This window comes from Sardina pilchardus, chromosome 24 (assembly GCF_963854185.1).
Source record: "Sardina pilchardus chromosome 24, fSarPil1.1, whole genome shotgun sequence".
Lineage (NCBI taxonomy): Eukaryota > Metazoa > Chordata > Actinopteri > Clupeiformes > Clupeidae > Sardina > Sardina pilchardus.
The window spans coordinates 27,326,567-27,349,447 of NC_085017.1; the positions used below are offsets into that span (position 1 = coordinate 27,326,567).

The 22,881-nt window shown below is 40.3% G+C and overlaps 1 protein-coding gene across 4 annotated transcripts; it reads left to right on the plus strand.

Annotated features, from left to right (window-relative positions):
* The first annotated feature begins 13,263 nt into the window (after positions 1-13,263).
* Positions 13,264-20,616, plus strand: cbx3a (chromobox homolog 3a (HP1 gamma homolog, Drosophila)). Of its 4 annotated transcripts, none has more exons than XM_062529241.1 (6): positions 13,266-13,389; positions 16,699-16,743; positions 17,036-17,175; positions 17,423-17,588; positions 19,669-19,763; positions 20,285-20,616. In XM_062529241.1, the coding sequence occupies exons 2-6, from the start codon at positions 16,711-16,713 to the stop codon at positions 20,409-20,411; spliced, it is 561 nt and encodes a 186-aa protein (XP_062385225.1). In that variant the 5' UTR covers positions 13,266-13,389; positions 16,699-16,710; the 3' UTR covers positions 20,412-20,616. The 4 variants fall into 4 exon arrangements, with proteins under 4 accessions (XP_062385228.1, XP_062385225.1, XP_062385226.1 ...); XM_062529242.1 differs by having other exon boundaries at positions 13,288-13,393; XM_062529243.1 differs by lacking the exon at positions 13,266-13,389 and adding an exon at positions 14,310-14,390.
* The last annotated feature ends 2,265 nt before the right edge of the window (positions 20,617-22,881 follow it).

A 22,881-nucleotide genomic window follows, 5' to 3' on the forward strand; every position in this document is an offset into this window, starting at 1 on the left:
AGAGAAGAGAGAAAGAAAGAGAAGAGATGAGACGACTGCATTTTCTCCCAACTCTGTGTTAGTCAATACACACATGCATGCGGCATGCTTTTTATACCCGAGGGTCATGCAGTCACACAAATTTGGTCATGTGCGCACACATGTACGCATGCACACACACACACACACACACACACACACACACACACCCACACCCACACACACACACACACACACACACACACACACACATGCACTCAGTTGCCCCCACTTCCACAAAAAGGCACTTTATTGTGTAAAAAAACATTCGAATTGTTGATGGATTTCTCATCTTTTTTTTTCATTCATGCATTTGTCAGACAGATGAGCTTGGACAGAGTATGCACACTCTGATCTCTTTCTAGATCAGTGGTTCCCAACCTGGGGTCCGGGGACCCCAATAGCCTGGGCTTCCAGAGATTGCAGGGGATCCGCACAGTGTTGCTGCCTGGTCTGAGGTTGTGAGATCACCAAAATGACTTGTGCACATTAAAATCCCAATACCTAGTTGGATAATCAAAACCCTGTATAACACCACATTTAAATTCATGCAGCTATTTATTACCTCTGACCTCTGAACTTGTGTAAGCAACCTTCAGAACGGGCTAGCCATAGGCATTGTATATCCCTGGACCCCAATGGTTGAATAAAGCAATGTCTTGTATGTGGGTAGGGGGCCTATAGACACAGACAAGGGGGTCTTCAAGGAAAAAAGGTTGGGAAACAGTGTTCTATGATTTATTCAAGACCAACGTTTGGGCTAACAGGCTGTCCATATTCTGACAACCGTCTGGCATCACCTCTGGGTGCATATTCCACCTTTTTCACAATTCAGCTCACAATGGTGGAAAACCTTTGATCAGTGTGAACAGACAAGCACTTACACCTGCCCTAATGAGTCACAGTTCACTAATTAGGTCCTTTTAGGTATAATGGTAAGGAAGCATGCCACCAAACAAAAGAATGAGAAGGTATAGAGTGCACTGCGTTCAAACAGTTTAGGCTATCCATCATCTCTCCTTAATGTTATGAACCTTATAACCATTATTTCAAGCCAAGATGTCTTTTTTTCAGTTATATGTCTTAAGGTTATAATTAATTTACAATGAGACATCTTGCTTGACGAATGTTTAGATTACTCACTCGGTCCAGCATTAAGACCTGAACACACCGTACTGCCCTCAAAGAGACCATTATGTCAAAAGACTTCCATGAGACATTTGCTACAAATGACTCTCCATGGAAACCTCTCCATTTTTCCATGAAACACAGAGGTAATTAGCCAGTCGGAATGCTGGTCATTCTTTGGGAGAGCTGAGACGTCATCATCACTGTGGGATAACAGCTTACATGCAAAGTATGAATGAGTGGTCGTGTGTGCTCACTGAAAGACAATTCCGGAAATATGGCCGCAAGGAATTATTCCTGTGGAGATGCCAAGGACCCATATTGACCAGCTCCTATTAATACATATAATGTATTCTCTCAAGGCTATAGCAGAAAGTAGCCTATATGATTATGTTATGGCATTCTCTTTCAGTAGTTGATTTGGATAACATGCCTATGATTTGTTGTGGTGTCTTATAAAAAATAAGCTAACAAAACAAATGTTGAAAAACATATGACCGCTTTAAGCGTCATACGTTTAAGCATGGGACATATATTTTGTCATATCACTCTGAACAAGAACTTCAAATACACAGGAGAGACGTTAAATTACTAGCGCTTCAGGGGATTTCACACAGTGGCCAATCTATATGTCAAAAACTAAAATCTAACACATCAACCAAAAACATCACCAACAGAATAACCTTCAAGATCATTTCAAGTACCCATACGTCTTTCAATAGGCTCATGACACGTACAGCTAATTCTTTTGTCATTCAAGCAACATACACTGCAACTTTGTCAGTGTTAAATAGGGCTCGGGAACAAGCCTTGCATTCTAGGAATAGCCGCCATATTGGTAGCGCACCGAGCGTAATATCCATTCATTCAGATGCAGAAGACAAGAAGCAGAAATGTAGTATTAGCGATTCTTTTCCTCTTGCGATCATGGGTGGTGCTGTTACACCCCACTACACAGCAACACACGACCAAGAAGGCAAAAACTAAGTAACAGGAACACACTAATATAGGCGGGAGTAAATCCATAGTAATCCATAGTAAACTTAGGAGTGAAGCTGCCAATATGGCTGCGCCCGCGAAGTTTTTTACGTCATGATCCCGAGCCCTATTAACACCCACAAAGTGTCTATATGCATCCACTCTGAATCATGTTAACATACTCAACCGACACGCAAGCCATTGATAGGGACACCAACAACTTCCACTCTGAAACAGCACAGAGGACGGCGTGACCTCCCAAGTCTGTGAGCGCCTGAGCAGCCATTGGCTTGCTTTTTCAGCAGACTCCCATGCCTGTTTTACAGCTCCTTTCCGTGGCAGTCCTTGAAAAACAAAATAGCAGAAGTGTTGTGGCTAACTAAAGCCTGTAGCAACTATCTCCACTGGTCTCCACTGTGTGTGTGTGTGTGTGTGTGTGTGTGTGTGCTTGCCAACCACATTCTCTTGCCTCTGCTAGTTCACTGAGTTCACTCTATCTGTTACGCCCGAGGAGCGAGGGAGGATGTACAAAAGCCCAAATGAGAGGCACCCCTGTGATGTGGATGAACTCTTATGGCCTGATCCAGCTAGACGGAGAGATGATTAGTATAACGTATTGTTGTTACTTGTTTGTATTGTTGCTTTAGTTTTTCTTCAGTGACTGTAAGTGTACAGTACTTTTTATTTGTGTACAGATTTTTATTTTTCTACTTTACAGTAAGAACTATAATTTTGCCATTTTCTGTTGATTGACTTGTCACTGTAACTGAACATATGGTACAGTGAAAGAAATAAATATTGTCTGCAGCATCAGTTTTGTGCATTGCTTGATGAGGGTTCATCAAAATATTTTTGTCATCTAAATTATCTTAATGCTCTCAAACAATTTGTCTGAATAAGATTCATATATTGGAAGAAGGTTTTTACAGATGTGTTTTGAATTTATTGTGTAGATGTCTGTAAGATGGAGACAAAATCATTCAAAGAATGTGTAGTGATATGAGAACAGTATAGGTTTTTATCAATTTGTTTATTGTTTTGACAGAAATATTCCATTTTGCTAACAACCTGTTGCGTTCTGCTAATTGGGTGTGGTGTTTGGTTAATTGTGCAAAGTGTTTAGAAAAATAGAGCCCTGTTTTCAAAATTTTGTGTAAACGATTGGAAAAAACTGTAACACAATTTCATAATAGAACCTTCAGCTATACAGTGTGGTCTCCCATTTTACAGTTTTTTTCAATCGAAGATTGAAGAAGCGTTTGTCCATTCATTTGACACAACTCTAAACACAGACTCACACCTACAAAACACAATTGGCCAAATGGATCATTTTCCTCTCAAAAACACATTCCATGTTGCTACACCACATTTTGTTACATATACACTAACTCGTCATTTCTCTAAACACACTAACTTTACCAAAACACTGGAAATCTGATTAAAAATGAAATCATTCTGTCAAAGAATAAAACTTGTTTTCACTTCACAAGATAGGCCTACATGCCGTCAGTCAGAGTGCACTAGTTTCAAAATACTGGCTATTGTTGACATTACAAAAACTGCATAGACTTTTATGTTTCAGTTTTACAGGTATTTGCATGCAAAACATCCACCGTTTTTACACTAAACTTCTTGGTTGGGAACTGTATATCCACATGTAATGTTCACATTAAGCATTCCAATAAAAAGCTATCATTTTATTTGACTGTTTATACAGGAGGTACAGTATAAATACTGTTTACAGTATGATAGAACAGGAAACGTTGTACAGTATTGCTTACAGTGAACAAAATATCCATGAAACACAAGAGCATTCTGAACAAAAAACGACAGCAAAAAGCCCAGGTAAAAAGGGGGGAACAAAAAAACCCACAAAATTACTGTCATCAACATATCTGTCATCTGATATTTACATATATTCTCACCAGCCTTTCTTAGTGAAAGGCTATACACTCTAAACCCAAATTAGTTGTCATTACTAGATCATTGCGTGGAAACCGATTGCCTTAAACCATTCTAGTTTTGGCAAAACATAAAACTAAACATGTTAAGTTGTGTCAACAAATAATCTTATGTGGATGCTGTAGACCAATTAAACTACATTAGTAGTCTGTACTTAAAATCTTTAGTTCATTTGAATGATCTGTTTCAGGAATTGCAGTTGTATAAATAAATAAATATTATAGGTTACGGTTTGAATATTAAAAAGGCTCATTAAAATAGGCTATAAACTAAGTTCTGTATTGTTGTTTCATGATGAGATTACTGTATTAAATTAATTGTATTCATTGAATTCATCTCAATGTAGGAATGCTTTTTATTATTGATAAATTAACAACCAGCATCAAAACTCGTAAATAGTCCACATCCACTGTATCTCCCAGATGAAGAACCTATCAAACAAAAGAACACAAGAAAACAAACTGTTAGTCTATGATCGTTTACTCCATTTAAACAAGTCTGTTAAATCATCACCATGAATGTACTTCAGCTAACGTTAGCCAAAAGCTAACCAACGTGTGCTGCTATTGTTAGGCAACTGTCTACAGACAGAAACACCAATTTCAACGATAAAGTCTGAGTTATGCTAAATCTAAAGCAGCAAGACAAGTATATTTACACAAAAATACACGTGCTAATATTATAAACTATGATCTGCCATACACACCAATTTGAATGTTATAGGGTAGCTATGAGCTAACATCTAACCGAATTACCTAGCATGCTAACAACCAAGCCAACTTTACTGGAGTTTTCTCACAGTTTGTAAGTTAATCACACAAACGAACATTTAGGTAACTATCTGTCAACTGAACAGTATTTTGGATAATTTCATCATAATTTGTCACAAAGTTAATCAGAAAGTTCACCCACCATTTAATGTTGTAACAGCAGCAAGATAAAGATAGACTGTGATGACTTAGACGTGTTTGAGTCGGGAAGAACGGTTGGTGGTATGGTGGGCAGAATTTTGATTAGACCCCTCCTCTGCCTTGCAAAAACATAAACTTTATAGTTGTGTACACTTAACATGATCAGTGCACTGCATATTTCTCTTAAATATTACAATCAACTAATTTGTTTTAGTTATGACGGAGAGTTTTCGCAAAACACACAAACATTAGTAATGACAACCTAAAAGATTAATTAGAACTAAATCTGGGTTTAGAGTGTAGGTTTACATGGGCAATGATAGTGGCACAAATGTCATCACTGACTACTGTTCTTGCAACCCTTGGAATGCCACCACCACCACACATTCTTACACCTCTACCTTGCCCTCTCCTTGGGCCTACTCTTCTCCCTGGCCCTGCTCCTCTCACTGCTCCTGCACCTCTCATTGCTCCTCTCACTGGCCTGCCCTTCTTCCTGGGCCCCTTGCTCTTAAGCGGTCAGTACACTCGACGCACCCGACTTGTCGTGCGACATGTTGACGTCACGGGGAACGTTGTAACCATGTATACTTGCGTGTGGTAGTCGCGACACAATTTGCAGTATTCTCCTGAACAGAGGCACGGTATCCATTGACGTTAATGGCAGTAGCAACTAGCTTCTTTGCTGATATTTCAGACTTAGCTTGCACAATTGAAGGATTAGCCTACCATCTCGTTTATGAGATGAGTGTAATCTCCCTAAATGGAAAGATATTTTTTTTTTTTAGGTCTAGCAGATATCCTTTGGTTGAAAATAAATCTCTTCCTTACCTTTTGCTGGAATGCTTATGTGCCTCGGTCCTAGTCCTTTCCCCCTAATATCCTCCTGTTGCAACTCTCACTGGTAACTTCGTTAACTTATCCAACGTGGTTCACGACTGTAAACAAATCAGTCATCCAAACGGCAACTCTTGCTGCAGCCTAGCCAAGTTAACTTCCCACTTCTCAAACTTACTATTATTCAAACTTCATGACTACAGTCGTTTTAAAAATGAATGGGCTTATTTAAGATGTTGGATAGGCTATATGATAATGCCTGAATGTGGTTTATGTGGTTGATGACTGTAGAAGGACACTGGCTCCGTGAGCTTGGCTTCAATCTCTTCCTAGTTGTCGTGCGAGGTTGGCGCGCGCGGTTGATAAAAAATGTTCGGTGTCCGACAGGTCGGCGCGCGGCTGAAATGTGGCTTGCGACACAGGAAATTACGTCATTTTGACGTCACATTGTCGCGCGACAGGTCGGGTGCGTCGAGTATACTTCTAGCATTACTCTTCCTCGTACAGACATCACAGTGATTGTCTTTTTCTGTTTTTGTTTCCAAAACATCACTACTCAAAGTCCTCCTTTTACTGTGTCAATGTCATATGAAAAAAATGACCCCTGCCACTGAGTCTAAGCCAGACTGGAATTGGCTGTGGTTTGCCCAATTTACCCAACATCATGCGTGTCATTTATTCAATTGTTTGTTTATTATCAGCTGAGATACATTGCTTTTGAACTGATATCATTACAGGAGCAGAGGTTTTTATACTGTATCTAAGGTTTAGAATACTGTGTTTGCTATTGTGGGATGTTGTGTGTTAACATTTGTAAATAATAGAAAAACGATCCATAATTTTGTTAAGAGGTAGCTTGTCTGTTAAGAAAATGTATGCATTGTGGAAATGTATTCACTGACTGCATACTATGTGAAAACGACATGAAATGTGTTAATGGTATGGCTACAAAAGACTGATACTGTGCTAACTGTTTAGAGTTTTGAAAATGTGTCAAATGAATGGACAAACGCTTGTTAGCGATTGAAGAAAAACTATAACATATTTGGTTGTTATTTAGTGTTCCAACTCCCTGATTCTTCTGTTTCTGTGTGCGTGTCTGTGTATGTGTGTGTGAGAGAGAGAGGAGAAAGAGAGAGAGAGAGAGAGAGAGAGAGAGACAGAGAGAGAGAGAGAATGTGTCAACAAAATGTGTCAACAAAAACATATCACCCATTGCTCACAACTATGGCAACGGACAACAAGGTTGTATGAACTTCAGGGACTCTTTGATTGGACATGGACTGACCTCACCATGCTTGCTGCTCTTTGAAAAATCCTTAAGAACAATGCCTGACAAATTGATCATCTCTAAAGCTCTTTTTTTGCAAGAAGATACAATTGCAGTAGTGTAAAAATAAAAAAAGGAAATAGAATAGTATAAAACACAAAAGTGTTATACACATACATGCATACATAAGTCTCGTAAACCATATTTAGCAGCAAAAAGGACACATAACATTGAAAATGAACATTTTGACTATTTTATGGAAAATGGTAATTTTCTGAATTTGATGCCAGAATTTTTTTTAAAAAAAGTTGTGAAAGGGGATGTTTACCACTCAGCTGCTTCACCCATATTGGGTTTTGAACCGAGCACTAAAACAAGTTGGAGGTTGGATAGGCCCTCTCCTCTTTAGCCCAGATGCAAATTTTTATTGATCTTATCACACCAATATGCGTCACAATATGCATCAATATTTTTTGGGGGGTTTTATGCCTTTAATTGGACAGGACAGTATAGAGAATGACAAGAAGCGAGCGGGAGAGAGAGCTGGGGTGGGATCCGGAAAGGACCACGGGCGGGAATTGAACCCGGGTCGCCGGGGTGTGGTGCAGGTGCCCCAGCCAGTTGGTGGGGCCAACCTCCATTTTAAAGAAACTGAATTGAGTATCAAACTGTGCTATGGATATCAGAGGTTTTCCTGAGCCCATAAGATTGGCTTTACATAAACAGGTCTGGTTTTATTGCAGTGCCATCTGAAGTCCATAAGACCACAAATATCCAATATTGTTTTTCAGCCTTTGCAAAGATTTCTCTGGAATGATATTACTGTGAGGGATGAACACCCAAATACTTCACAATTTCAGTTAGGCCTACCCAAATTAGTTGTAAAACATTTCTCTTTCTCTTTTCTTTATCATTTGACAACTTTTCCAGCATTTTGTCGTCCCCATCCCAACGTTTTTTGAAACGTGTTGCGATTCATTTTGAATAGGCTCAAATTTGTAATTTTCAACATTTGTTGTCTGTGTCCTTTTGGCAGCTGAATATGCGTTTTTCCAGATTTGCATATTATTAGGCTACATTCTGTTTTTGTACAAAACTACCCAGCTTTTTCTAATTTGGGGTTGCAAAGAATAAAGCAACAAAGTGAAGCCAAACAAAACACAGCACATTCAGTCAGTATAGGATTAAAGGCATAACAAGGTTATATGTTCTCTATAGAAGCACATCTATGAAACTGTTATGTATCACTATAGCCTAATATCATCACTAATCACAATAATATATTGTTTTCATCTTTTAAATTAAACTTTCTCAAAACATTTTCACAGAATGTATTATTTTGCTTTGCTTTTTTTTCAATCATTTTCCTCTCAAAAACACATTCCATGTTACACCACATTTTGCTACACACTAACTCGTAATTTCTCTGCACACACTAACTTTACCAAAACACTGCAAATCTGACTCAAAATGAAATCATTCTGTCAAAGAATGAAGCTTTCTTTCACTTCAAACATGCAGTCAATCAGAATACACGGTTTCAAAATACTGTTGACATTACAAAAACTGCAGACTTTTATGTGTCAGTTTTACATTTGCATGCAAAACATGCAATCCAGCATTTTTACACTAAATTTCTTGGTTGAGACTTGTCCGTGTAATTCAGATTCAAAGGCATTCCAATACAGAGTTCACTGTCAGAGTTCAAACATCACTCCTGGGTCATTCCACGCCAAATCAACCAGAGCCCACGCACTTGCGTCTCAAAAAAATATGAAAAAAATACCATGTGTGCCTATGTTACCCAGGAGACACTCTGTAAAATGTTTTTGTGCTAAGATCAATACTTTTCAAGTAACAGCCAGTTTTACAGGGGGAGGGGGGTGTCAAATTTGTTCTGCCTCTTTTTTTTGTCAAAGTTCACAAGCTCATTGCTCAAGAACTAGAATATGTAGGAGGCTCAAATTTTGCAGGCTGGTGCATAAATAGGAATAGTATGCAGTACAATCACCACGAGTAGTCTGGATGATCCTGCATGGTCATAGCAGTCCCTCAAAGTTGATCAAAATTTTATTGGAGTTTTTGGCTGGGTTCTGTTTAGACCTTCATTTTTACTCAACATAGACTCTTGGGGTTTTTTTCTTATTGAGATAAGTAGAAACACTCTCCGAAAAAGCAATGAAGAGAAAAGAAAATCCATCAGGGACTGAACAGCAGACCTCACAAGTTTGAAAAATACATTTGGATCTCATATTCAGAGCACCCTAACACCTTGTGGAAATATACAAAGATTTTTTTTATATTTTTTTCTATAATCTGCATTACCTCTTCTTTCTGAACAAGGGCAAAATGCACCAGAGATCTATTGAGAGATTTGTTTTGTATAGAGTAACCACTAGGTGCCACTAAAATCACTGAATCACTGAAATTGCCGGGTGGGGACAAAACATATTGATCTCAATGGTGCATTTTGTCCATGTTTAGGGTAGAAAATGAAAAAGAAAGATTCGCATAAGACAAGTCAAATTGGTGTTTTTAAAAAGAAGAGGTAATGCAGATTAACGAAAAAAATATTAAAAAAAATCTTTGTATATTCCCACAAGGTGTTAGGGTGCTCTGAATATGAGATCTAAAATTATTTTTCAAACTTGTGAGGTCTGCTGTTCAGTCCCTGATGGATTTTCTTTTCTCTTCATTGCTTTTTCGGAGAGTGTTTCTACTGATCTCAATAAGAGAAAAAAAATCAAGAGCCTATGTTGAGTAGAAATATGTCTTCTGTAAGCCTAAACAGAGCCCAGCCAAGAACTCCAATACAATTTTGATCAACTTTGAGGGACTGCTATGACCATGCAGGATCATCCAGACTACTTGTGGTGATTTTACTGCATACTATTCCTATTTATGCACCAGCCTGCAAAATTTGAGCCTCCTACAGATTCTAGTTCTTGAGCAATGAGCTTGTGAACTTTGACAAAAAGAAGAGGCAGAACAAATTTGACACCCCCCTCCCCCTGTAAAACTGGCTGTTACTTGAAAAGTATTGATCTTAGCACAAAAACATTTTACAGAGTGTCTCCTGGGTAACATAGGCACACATGGTATTTTTTTCAGATTTTTTTGAGACGCAAGTGCGTGGGCTCTGGTTGATTTGGCGTGGAATGACCCTCCTCAAAGTCCTCCTTTTACTGAAGTGTCAATAATATATATAAAAAAACAAACCCTGTGCACTGAGTCTAAACTAGACTGGAATTAGCTGTGGTTGGCCCCATTTATCCAACATAAATCAGATGTGTGTCATTTATTCAATTGTTTATTATCAGCTGATTGGTTTTGAACTGATATCATTGCAGAAGCAGACGTTTTATAGGCCAGCTGTATCTAAGGTTTGGAATATTGTTTTACAGTTTTTTCCCATTGCTAACACACTAAAATGACTTTCATAGCACAATTATTCAAACTGACACACAGAGAGCAACACATCCTCTCAAGTCTCCAAATGTCTCCAACACCGTTCTCTGCATGACACAAAAATCGGACATAAACTTGTTTGCAGTTTCAAAACAATGCCATCCAAAGATAACACACATGAGCTAATTGACAGACCATTGACGTGTGCCACCTAGCCAAACACCTCAATGCTAAATTTATTCCACTTCAATAAGGAAGTATAAAGACCACAAAGACCACAGGTAAGGTAAGGCAAGGCAACTTTATCTTTAAAGCACATTTTGTCCAGCAGGGCAACCCAACGTGCTTCACAAAGATAAAAACAATACTGTAAAACCATAAAACAACGTGCACCTTTTTTTACAACAAAAATGGAAGACATTGCAGAGAGAGGAAGAGGAAGAGGGAGGGTGATAATAAGAGGGGAAGGGATAGTCCAATGTAAATATATGCTGACAATGCTGTGCATATGTTGCACTGACTTGTTTGGTGAAAAAAAAAAAGTTTCAACAGCTGTATCTGCAAATATTTATATACACGTAAAGAACTTACAATTTTAATAGTATTATGCAAAGCTAAGAGTGTTTTTCATTATGACCAACAGTGTGTAGTTGGTTAGACAAAAATCTTGTGAATGAATGAAGTGTGTGCCATGTGCAAAGGTTTGATTTTGGTAATGTTATGCAGTTTTGATTGCAGTGCTTCATTTAGCTATATCTAGGTAGATTGAAGTATTTTGAAATTTGGGGTGTGGTTTTGTGAACTGTGTGTACATTTTCACAATTGTGTGCAAGTTTTCAAAATTGTGTTTTAGCAATTGGAAAAAAACTGTAACTGTGGGATGTTGTGTGTTAACATCTGTAAATAATAGAAAAACGATCCATAATTTTGTTGAGAGGTATAACTTGTCTGTAATGTAAGCATTGTGGAAATGTGTTCACTTACTGCATATTGTGTGAAAATGACATGCAATGTGTGAATGGTAGGCCTATGGCCACAAAAGACAGATGTTGTGCTAACTGTGTGTAGAGTTTTGAAAATGTGAACTGTTTGGACAAACACTTGACTTGTTAGGGACTGAAAAAAACAGTCAAACAAAATCCACTTCAAGACACAGGAGGGGTGTCTTGAATTTCTTGTTATCAAGGTGCAGTTGTTTATAATTCACAATTAGCATCCTGGTGTTTAATGCTTGTTTTGGATAAGCCTATGTATTTTTCAGATTTCTACTGATTTTTTTCACACTGTTTTTATTTATGATACACTGCCTGTCCACAAAATGCCTTTCATACAAAATAGGTCACTCTAATTTTGGCAAAGCAATTTTATTTAGCTAACTTTGGACTGGAGACTGTTGAATGTTGGAATCCAACTGCAAGTGAATTGTTGTGACTGCTTTGAGATCAGGTAGGTGCACTCTGAGTGTGGTGCACACTCAGAGTGCACTCTTGAGTGTGACCGCATTTACTTTATCAAGCTAACTATTCCTTTCGAAGACGCACCGGAGGAGGACTTTTAAAGGAAAAAAGTCACAGAACCTCTAACAAAAGCGATGCAGACTGGCAAGCAAACACAATAGGTGATAGCTTTAGCAAAGTCAGTCACAACACATCTCTTGAAATGGCTTCCACTGACGGTCACTGAAATGAGTTGTTTGAGGCTGCTGCAAAGGCAAGCCAATGGCTATGGCTGAGGCCACAGACTACTGGTGACTGTGTTATAACCTGTGTTAAATATGTGAAGTTTTGTTTCTGTGTTTTATAGGATGTGTGTCAGAGTCTGGTTGTGACAAGTGTCCTAACCCATCATTAGTGTGGACGGGTGTTGATGGTAATATGTCTAATTCAACACAACAACATGAGGACTGCTCAGTTGGTGATGTTATTTTTTGCTGTTTCAGTGCATTTGTTGAGTATTTACAGGCTTTTGGCTTTGCACCAACGAGCACTTGTTAAAGTTACTCTTTGCTCGTGAAGGCTGCCTTGGTTGGCCATTCAGGCAACTTTGCTTTGTTTAATCAACCGGGACCTGAGTTGGCCTACTAATTTCCACTCCTATGTAGGAATGACAATAAAGCTTTGTTGAATCCTTCCTTGAATTAGGCCTATCTTGTGTATAACTTGAAGCGCATTTGTGACTTATGCCAGTGTATTTATCCCACATTATGCTAAGTAATGGTAAAAGGCTTTGTTGTTGATGGACCACTATGGGAAATCCTTTAGCTGAAGAATTTAACCTTTCCTCTTGGCCTAGCCCATATCTGAAATTTCAGGTGTATGGAATGCCAATAGTGACACTCAACATTTCAATAGCCTCCGAGTGGGCAATTCACAGGAACAAGACCTGTCCATAAAGACCATGCACTGATTTAAATGCCAGGGAAGGAGGAGTCAGTTTTCAAGCATGAACAAAGGCCACGATGTGGTGTGTGTGAGAGAGCTGACCCACCAATGTTTGTGCTAAGATCTTGCATAGGCCCCCATAATAAATACCACTGTGCAACCTGGCCCATGCAGCCAAATATTTTTTCTGCTGAAGAGTTATATTGACCTAAAACACAACACGATAATAGACATTATATTAGTTGGTCTAGTGCCACGTAAACCTGTACACCGAAAAGGTAAGGGCTAGAAAGGACTTGCCTCCCCCTGGAGCGGGGCGTCGCCTTTGTTGTGTGTGACGGCAGTACGCACGTACGTCGTTGCCATTGTGGGCGTGAGACGTAGGAACTGTACGTAATGTGAGCAGTTGTATGTTCTTCTTCCCCCGTGTTCACACTGCATTGAAGAACTCAGAGGCATCAATATCTGGAAAACCCGCCACATAACACAAAAGAAAGTAGGTATGTTTATACATTTTACTAATTAAATGCATAGGCATATGTGCGTCAAAGGCAAATTATTCCGATAATCGTATACTTAGCTAGGCTACTTGCGCGAACCATTTGCAGGCTGATATATCAGCGCACAGCACCATTCTCTTTTTTCGCGCGCAGGACCTAGATTAGCGAGCTAGCGAACTAACAATTCCAGCATGGTATTCACGACGAGGTTTGGTAGTGAAAGCACGCCTTGGTGTTTGATTACAATTGGGTCTTAATACGTATTATCCCGTGTTTGTATTTAGCAGTAACATTATTTTATGTAAGTAACGTTATGCCTCGATTCATACAACGATTATTTAAAGGGAATCTGCGTGTGTGCTCTGCACGATGTTAACAAAGCATGCAGATAACCAGGTTACTTTAGTTTTTATCATGGCAACTGGCAATCGTAAGCAACCGAGTCGCAAATTTGCAACGCACAGTAACGTAATGCACAGCAGTGGTTCATATTTGGTAGTGCGATTATTTCAATGGATATTAAACGTTATTACCATCACATGGTATTATTTGTGTAGCGTTAACTGAGCCGTCTACACGTACTTGGGGCTCGCATGCTAACTTGCGCGATTCTGCAGTTGTCTTGAGTTGAAAAGAGGCAGCTTGATGCTAAGAGCAGCGCTTAGCTTGCTAAGGATAAGTTAGCATAATGGACGTTAAACCTCCGCAGCCAATATTATTGGGAGTCAATCCATCAATCAGCCGTGCCCTTTTAGTTATACCCACACTATACATTAGGTACTTATTTGAAAATCGGGCTAGTTGGTCGCAGTTGATGATGCAACATAACGTTAGAGAAATAGCGTTACAGATTTGGTACCGCAAGTTTGACCCCTGACCTCGTCTTGCCATAGGAAACAATTATTTCAACGGATGGAGATCATAGTTTTTGTTTTGGACACTTTAGCACGCAGCATAAGAATCAGCGATGTTCTACATTATCTTCTTGTGGCACTGAGTAAGTTGCACGACGGCTAGGTATAGAGAAGCATTCTTGCTGACCAACTAACGTTGATGCTTGCAAATCAGAGATTTCAAGAACATCTCGTTCTAGTTGCGCTAGTTGCTAGGAACTGTAAGCAGCACTGCATGGTAGATGCTACATGGAGACCGTCGCGAAGATTGGTTTGATAGGCCTATCTTTTTTTTGTCCATTTTCGGCGGTCAGCATCAGAAGCTCAATCCACATTGGGCAATGTATGATTCACACCGAGTGCCCCAGTATACTCGTTCTTCTCGCCTTAAGGCATCCAGTTAGCTGTAATACATAAGACAACGTTCAGTTTACGGTGAAAACAAGTGTCCAAATGGCCAAATCTTTGCATCTACAGGGCCATTAGAAATAGTTGTTGTCCTAGTTTTTAGACTAAAAAAAAACAATACCACTTTTGATTTTCTATATTTGTTTTTCCTTACACACTTGACATTATGGTTTCTTTATGGTTGGTTTAGACACTGGCGGCATAAAGTTTACTCCTCCCTCTAGCTTATAGTAGTCACATAGTTCAGTGCATCACCTTTTATATGTTATTTTCAGATCCACTCTAGTGTCGCCTACACTTAGTCTTAAACGTAATATTGTCACGTCAAGGCCCAAAGTATTGAATTTCGTTCATAAAGTATTGAATTTCATTTAGGTCTTATCTCTTGATTTCGGGAGAGACCATTAGTCTGAAAAGGATTCAAACTAGGATTAGTTTGAAAATAGCCTCATCTGGAAATGTCTTTCCAACACTCTTAACATGCAGGCCTAATGTGAACACTGTTTTCACAACACAGTTAGGTAAACAGACTAACTAGCACAATCAGCAAATGGCCGAGACTGCAGGATAAATAGGACAATAATGTTGTCTCAAGCAAGTTAATTTTTTTATGCATATTTGTTGGAACAAATCAGATATCTTATCATGCTTATTCTAGTAGGCTATGCTAACAAGTGTCTATAAGGGCGGAGACATCTTCTAAAGTCCTTCAAGGTGTTAAGTGTCTAAATGATGATAAAAATAATAATAATAATGATAATAATAATAACTCATGCAGATTGCACACACCCTAATTATATTTTTGTAAAGAATAGCCTTGATATGTAATTTGTGTGATATTCTTTACTCCTCAAGACCCACACACACACTTTCATGCATTTATGGGTAAATTAAGCAATGCACAACAGGAATCTTTGGAAATGATTTGGTATGGTGTGACTTCTGGACTAGTTTAGAAAACCACAAAACTTAAAAGATTGCTATGATTTATGCAAATCTACTTCCTATGGGAAAAGGGTCACAGTGTCGGTCTTGTGCCTCAATCTTTTATGATGACTTGCCTGTATCGTCATGCTTAAATAGCATGCATTTATCTGACTCAGCTGTCTTAATAGGTCAGGTAACTTAAATCTAACTTAAATCTAGTCTTCTCATTTTGTAATGGAGAGAAACCTGTCCATGCTCCATTGGTTGTTGGCCCCTGTGCCCAAGAATGCTTGAAGACCAGTGCCTTTGTGTGACCTGAACATAGTGGATGGAAAGATGAAGTCTTTCTATCTAGTAAGTCTATAGGCCTATATGAATCAGGCCTACAGGAACTTCAGTTTAAAAATGGCACAACCAGTGTCTTAATTTGCAATTCCTGTCTAAGTACATGATTGCTTCTCCTTTGGAGTATTCTGTTTTCAGTTGCAGATGTTGTGATGTATGTTGAATGGTTATGTTGAAATGTATTGAGAATAGCACCAAAGTTCTGTTTTGTGATCTCATAATTATCTGATGACTGGCTGAATGGAGGCAGGTTTCCCCACTGTCCATTGAAAGTTGATGATTTGAGAAATGTAAATGAAAGCCAAAGGTTTTGATAATACAGATGTGGCTCATAGACAGTACTGTACTTGATTTTACATATTGTGTGTTAGAAAAGGCACAAGGCCACACATTCACCAATCACTACAACACAGCCCACTTGAGATGTTGAGAATTGTTTGCACATCCCATCCTTTGTCTTATGCATTGTTGTCTCGTGGCTCTTGTTATAAAAAATCTTGTTTGTGTAATACCTTGTCTGCTCTTCGGTCTCCTGGAAAGTCTTTGAATTTGCTGTTCAAGAAGTGTGAGGACCTTTCACTCATAGTTCAGGCTTGTTTGAGGAGTAGGCCAACTGGACATGAATTTTGAAAGCCCTCAATTGCCCTCAGTTGCCATCATATATAGTGTGTGTGTGTGTGTGTGTGTTAATATTCATATCTACCTTTACACATCTTTGTTTACCTCATACAGCCTCTGAGCCTGATGGACGTCCGTCCGAAACGTTCGCAAGAAACTGTGTGTACTGCATTAGAACTTCACCTCCTATATATATAAATATGAATATAAATATATATATATCTATAAATACACACACATTCACGGGATGCTAAAACTCCCCCACTTAGTCTGATGCTCAGTACCTTCATTCAGAAAAGTTTTCATGGTTGACCTGGCAATGCTGCAGTCCTTAATGTCAGATTGGTGTGCAGTAATTTCTTGCTGTCTACGCCAGCCTCTATGAAGGCACAGAAATGCTTGCGGGTCAATCTGTTGTCACCATATTGAATCTGTCCTGCTGTTTCTCCAGGGGGCCATGGGCAAGAAGCAGATGGGCAAGTCCAAAAAGGAGGTGTCCGAGCCCGAGGAGTATGTGGTGGAGAAGGTCATGGATCAGCGTGTGGTCAATGGAAAAGTGGAGTACTTCCTCAAATGGAAAGGGTTCTCAGAGTGAGTGAGCGTTAACACACCTGGGGTGCGTTTCCCAAAACATTAGTTGCTAACCTGTTAGCATAGCAACGAAGTTGGTTGGCAATGGGAAATTGCATTGCAACCAACAAAGTTGTGCTCTCTCTCTCTCTCTCTCTAGCCAAAATGGCTAACGTAAGTTAGCAACTATAGTTTTGGGAAACGAGCCCCCGTTTCGTTGGCCGCCTCATCTCTCAGGCGCCTTATTTTGTAACGTTGATGTGTGCAGTGCGGACAACACCTGGGAGCCGGAGGAGAATCTGGACTGTCCAGAGCTGATCGCCGCCTTCCACACGGCCCAGAAGGGGGTGGTGGAGAAGCCCGACTCCAACAAGAGGAAGCCCTCCACAGACGAGCCAGAAACAGAAGAGAGCAAAGCCAAGAAGAAGAAAGAGGTAGTTTATCCAGGGGGTCAAGGCCGTATTGATTAGCTTCGGCAAGTTAGCAAGCGCCATTTTCAATTATGGCGCCTCGTGGAGCATTTAGAACCAGCTCCGTGCACGAAAATCCGTGTTGGGCACGAGCTCTCATGCGCGTACATGTTGGTGGACGGGTACCTACAGCCAATCATTACTCCGTGCGACACTCCACTGGACTCACAGGTGTGCGTTCCCGAGCAACTTTTTCTGCTTGTTGTTATGCGGCAAGCAAGGTATGTGCATTATCGCCACCCTCTGAACTGGAGGATGACTCTCTTTTTACAGAATGTCCAATAAAAATCAATATAGGTCCATGCGTCATTTCCAGCTTTGGAACTTTGCGCATGGTCAGAGCCGACTGGCGCTGGATCGGAGCTCCAGTGTTCAATATGGCGTTGGCGAAAATTGGCCGGATTTACTAGCCTAGCATCGGCCATTCATTTGTATGGAGGGCGGGACTTAGTCACGCTCTCCAGTTATATATAATACCTCCATGAGTTTATCACTGCACAAACCTGCACGGCACTGCTATACAGTTATTTCCCGCATATAAGCCGCATTGTGTATAAGCCGCAAGACAGTGTTTTATGCAAGTTAAAAGAAACAAAACCATATTGATACCATATTAACTGCCCCCTTGTGTTAACCTCATAGCTGAAGAAATTTTGCAAAATCGATGTATAAGCCGCGGCTAATAGTCGGGGAAATTATGGTAGATGGGATTGGCTGAGGCTGAAAAAAATTGCCGATGCCCCTTTGTGGGTGGTTGACTTGTAGATTTGAGACTTGTCACATGCTCAGGCCAAAGTGGTGAGGGGGAGCTAGTCATGAATGATTGTGAGGGATCTATGTCCGGAAGTACCATGTTGGAACACAGAGTAGTAGAACATCTCTGCAAATACCCTTGTGGCTGAAGATATGTTGTATGCATGGCAAACCATTGTGTGCTTTGGTGAAAATGAGTTGAAAAGGCATGTTTAATATAAAATGAACAAAATATGCAGCCTTGTTAATTATTCTTTATCTATTTCAATATCAAAGTGCAAAGAACTTTTGCATCACATTTGTATTTAGAATGAAAAAAATCAGCCACATACAATTTGTTCTTCTCAAAATGGTCTGCTGAGTAAAATGACCTCATTTGTTTGGCCAGCACTCCTTGTTCATGTCCACATGGGGGCATCCGTGTGTAGAGTACAGTGAGGTTGTCCACTTCAGCCAGCTGGACAAGGTTTTTAACTAATCCTTATACCAGAGGGGTATTTCACAAAACCTAGATAAGGGATTAAAGGAGAAAAAAAACGGCCGATTTTAACACGGAGTGCAGCTGGGGGGGGGGGCGGGGGGGGGGGGCTGATTCGAGTCAGAGTGTTTATATAAAGGTTCTAAAATAGTAGGATATGAAGGCAGTATAAAATCAAATAGTCATCTTATGTGAATCTCTAGTGGCAACTGGCAAGCGCTTTCATGAATGACGTTGTGTGCCCAGACAAGGAAGCACACACACGTGGGTGTATAAGTAAAGTCGCATTCAGTTGGTCTGCCATGCCGACTCTTGCAGTTTTACAGAAATAGTTGGTTGTCCCATTCAAAAAACCCCACTTCATTGTTAGTCTATCCACATTAGCCCTCAGTCAACAATGGTTGTCGTCATGGCACTACCGTATTCAGAAATACGTTTTTCTATTTCCGGTGTGGCGCTATTTTCTGCGTCTTGTTAATTCCAACCGTGGGTTCTTTGAAGCAAAAACAAGAGCACACGCGTATCCTGAATTAGTCACACCTAGCTTGTCCTACTCGATCCTACTCATCCTGGATTGACGTTAATGAAACGTGTTGGAAGTGAGGCTTGGCGTAGTATTGTCTGGTCATCCTAGCTCATCACTTATCTTGGATTTCTTAATTCTGCCTTTTGTGAACTACTCCTCAGCATGCTGTCTGCTAATAACCAAACAAAGGATATTTATTAGACGCGAGTACTGCTGTGTGGTTGTGTTGCCCTGTGAATGCGTAAAGCTTTTACTCACTGACGAGACGTGTGTTTGTGCGGCTGTAGAGTGAAAAGCCACGGGGGTTTGCCCGGAACCTTGAGCCGGAGAGGATCATCGGCGCGACAGACAGCAGCGGGGAACTCATGTTCTTGATGAAATGGTGAGTCGAGTCAATTTATTTTATATAGCGCATTTAACCTGCACAGGGTGCAACCCAAAGCACTCCACACAGAAGACATTGCTAAAAGACAGAAGATGCCGGATGGAGCGGTGTAGTCGCCAGCGTACCCGTGAGGCCAAGACATAACAAACAAATTGACAAAAATAACAAATGGGGGGGGGGGGTGGGTGCTGTGGCGCAGCAGGCTACAGCGCCCGTACCATTTACGGGTCCGAGTGCCCACGGGGACCCAGGTTCGAATCCGGCCTGCGGTCATATCCCAATCCCACCCCATCTCTCTCTCCCACTTGTTTCCTGTCTACCACTTCACTGTCCTATAATAATAAAGGCAAAAAGCCAAAAATATGCTTAAAAAAAAAAAAAAAGAACAAATGATCCACGAGACCAAAGACGCCGGAACGGAGCAAAGTGAGGGATGACTTCACTTGCCGTCTGATTGCTCGGTGTTGAATCGCCTATCTTTACTGACCCCTGTTTTCTCTTTGTGTGTGTGTGTGCAGGAAAGATTCTGACGAGGCAGATCTGGTACCGGCGCGAGAGGCAAACACACGCTGCCCTCAGGTCGTCATCTCATTTTATGAGGAGCGTCTCACCTGGCACTCCTGCCCTGAAGATGAACAGCAGTAATGTGCACGCGCACATACACACACACACACACACACACGCACGCACGCAGACACACACACTCGGACACACACACCAACCCTACTTTTATTTTTCTTGTTTTAGTTCTTGCATACTTGAAGCTATGGTAACTTCTGTGTTTGCTGTATAATGTCTCTGTAAATATTTGTTTTTCAAACAAACGCAATAAAGGTTTATATTACTCGTATTTCAAGTATTTTTCTTTTTCCCCTAAGCAAGCACTAACACAGTCCAATCACCCGCTACTGCCAGGCCTCTCTGTAAATGGCGGAGAAATGTGGACGTTTGACTTTGGATTAGCTTTAACTATGAGGCCAATGAGTATGTGTGGAGCTGCTGAAAATGTACACAATGCTAATGAGAAAATAAGTAGCCAAACAAAAGCAAGAAGATCACTGTTAGACACGTTGGAGCCTGTGGGGGTACATGTAGTATTGTAGTTGCAGGAGCCACTCATAGGCCAATGCTGTACATGGGCTGCAACACGCCTGGTCCTCAATCAGCCAAAAAGAACACATGTAACTTCTCTCCTAGTTACTCTCCATTGGCTCGCCCTGGCAGTGGCGCAACTGGCTGGGGCACCTGCACCGTACGCTGGCGACCCGGGTTCGATTCCCGCCCCGTGGTCCTTTCCAGATCCCACCCCGACTCTCTCCCACTCACTTCCTGTCATTCTCTCTACTGTCCTGTCCAAATAAAGGCATAAAAAAGCCCAAAAAAATAATCTTAAAAAAAAAAAAAAAAAAAAGATCCAGACATCTATGTCCCCAGCTGCCCACTGTGGTCTGCTGATGAAGGTCTGTTGTTGCTCAGCCATAAATGCCAGGTCAACTTCAGAATCAGGACTCCTATCCTCCTCAGTGGTTCTTTGTTGGTGGAATGAGTTGCCCAGTGCTCTCCGTTCCTGTGATAGTTTTGGGTCTTTCAAGAGGGATCTAAAGGTATATCTATTCAACATGCACTTAGTTTATGAAGCTTTTCTTTGTAATGGTTTGTATATTATACTATTTATTTTCATTGGGATATTGATTGAATAGACGTTGTTTATGATATTGCTATATTCTCATCAATGTAGTCTTATTGTTATCTGTATGTTCCTTTGCACAACAGCATCTGCTACATACCATGACCCTAACCATAAATGTAGACGGGAAGAAAAACATAAAAAAAATATCCTATGCTGGATTCAGATGAAACTAAAAGCATGATTACATTTGCAGCTGTAGTCATTATCACACAGCAATTGAGTTATCTTAAAACAAATGTTTGAAACCTACAGAGAAAGTGCTCATTAACAAATCAACAAATCCCCTATCACTGTTCAGGTTTTAATTAACCTGGGACCTTGTCCCATCATAGAACAATTGGTCTCATGATGTGGATTAGAATTTGTACTTTGGCCGCTAAGGTGTTAAGATATTAAGGGGTGTTGTTGACTAATCACAACCTAACATTACTTTGGCCTGGTGCTTAATCACTGAAGCTTTTTTGGGGACATCAGAGATTTGGGCAGGATTGCTATCCAGAGCAGCTGAGTTTTAATGGCAAAGTCCTTTTAATTATTATTATTTTTTATTTTGTATTTCAGTTATCTATTTTAATTATAATGATTAACTATTTCCCTACTCAAGTGAATGGGGAGGCATAAAGGAATGGGCGGGACATGTGTAGAGACTAATGCCATATTAATGCCATGCATGGAGGACTCGGAGTACTGTGTCTTAGAAAGTCTCTAGTTATAGTGTTTGATAGTTGTTTGCTGCTTAATTGATGACCTCAAAACATATCTATCTGAGCTAAGTAATAGACTGCATGTAATCAGTAAGAGAACTGAAATGTTGTTTCCTGTATGGTGCGCCTATGCATGAAAGCTACTCTCTTTCTGGTGCAGAATGTCAGTCTGAGTACAACATCCCTCAAAAAGTGTGCTTATTTTTGTCACTGATGTCTTTGCATTCATGTGAAGAAAATGTTTCGGATGTGTCTAATGCAGTTAGTCATAGCTTCTGCATATGCAGTGAAGACACAAGCAGCCTTCTGTTGGGTAGGTCATGCATAGAAAAATGTTGCTTCATGATCAGCACATGTTCCCATAACATGGTCCAGTATTCTACAGACTCGATTCGGACACCCAGGACATCCCCCACTACTGAAATGACCACACAGACCGTCAGTGGACCTGCTGAGAACAACACAGGTACTGCCTCAGTCATTACACAAAAACAATTATTTTGCTTCAGACTGAATATTGCGAGTCTTTCCCTTGAGTCGCTGCACTGAATAAAGCTTTTTTCTCTAGTATGGTCTCAGTACTCCTGTAAAGCTGATGAGTTCTTCAGAGAGACATTGATTTGACACATGGTAGCCTACCAGTTCAAATAATCAAGCAAAGAAAAAAGGGATCAATAGGTTAACTTAGGACCCATGACCAATGAGCTGTTATGTAACACAG

Excerpts from the sequence above, each read along its gene's own strand:
- cbx3a (XM_062529241.1), top strand. The coding sequence starts at position 16,711 with ATGGACGTCCGTCCGAAACGTTCGCAAGAAACT. Across the intron at positions 16,744-17,035 it reads CGAAACGTTCGCAAGAAACT|GGGGCCATGGGCAAGAAGCA; the intron begins GTGTGTACTGCA and ends CTGTTTCTCCAG. Across the intron at positions 17,589-19,668 it reads AAGCCAAGAAGAAGAAAGAG|AGTGAAAAGCCACGGGGGTT; the intron begins GTAGTTTATCCA and ends GTGCGGCTGTAG.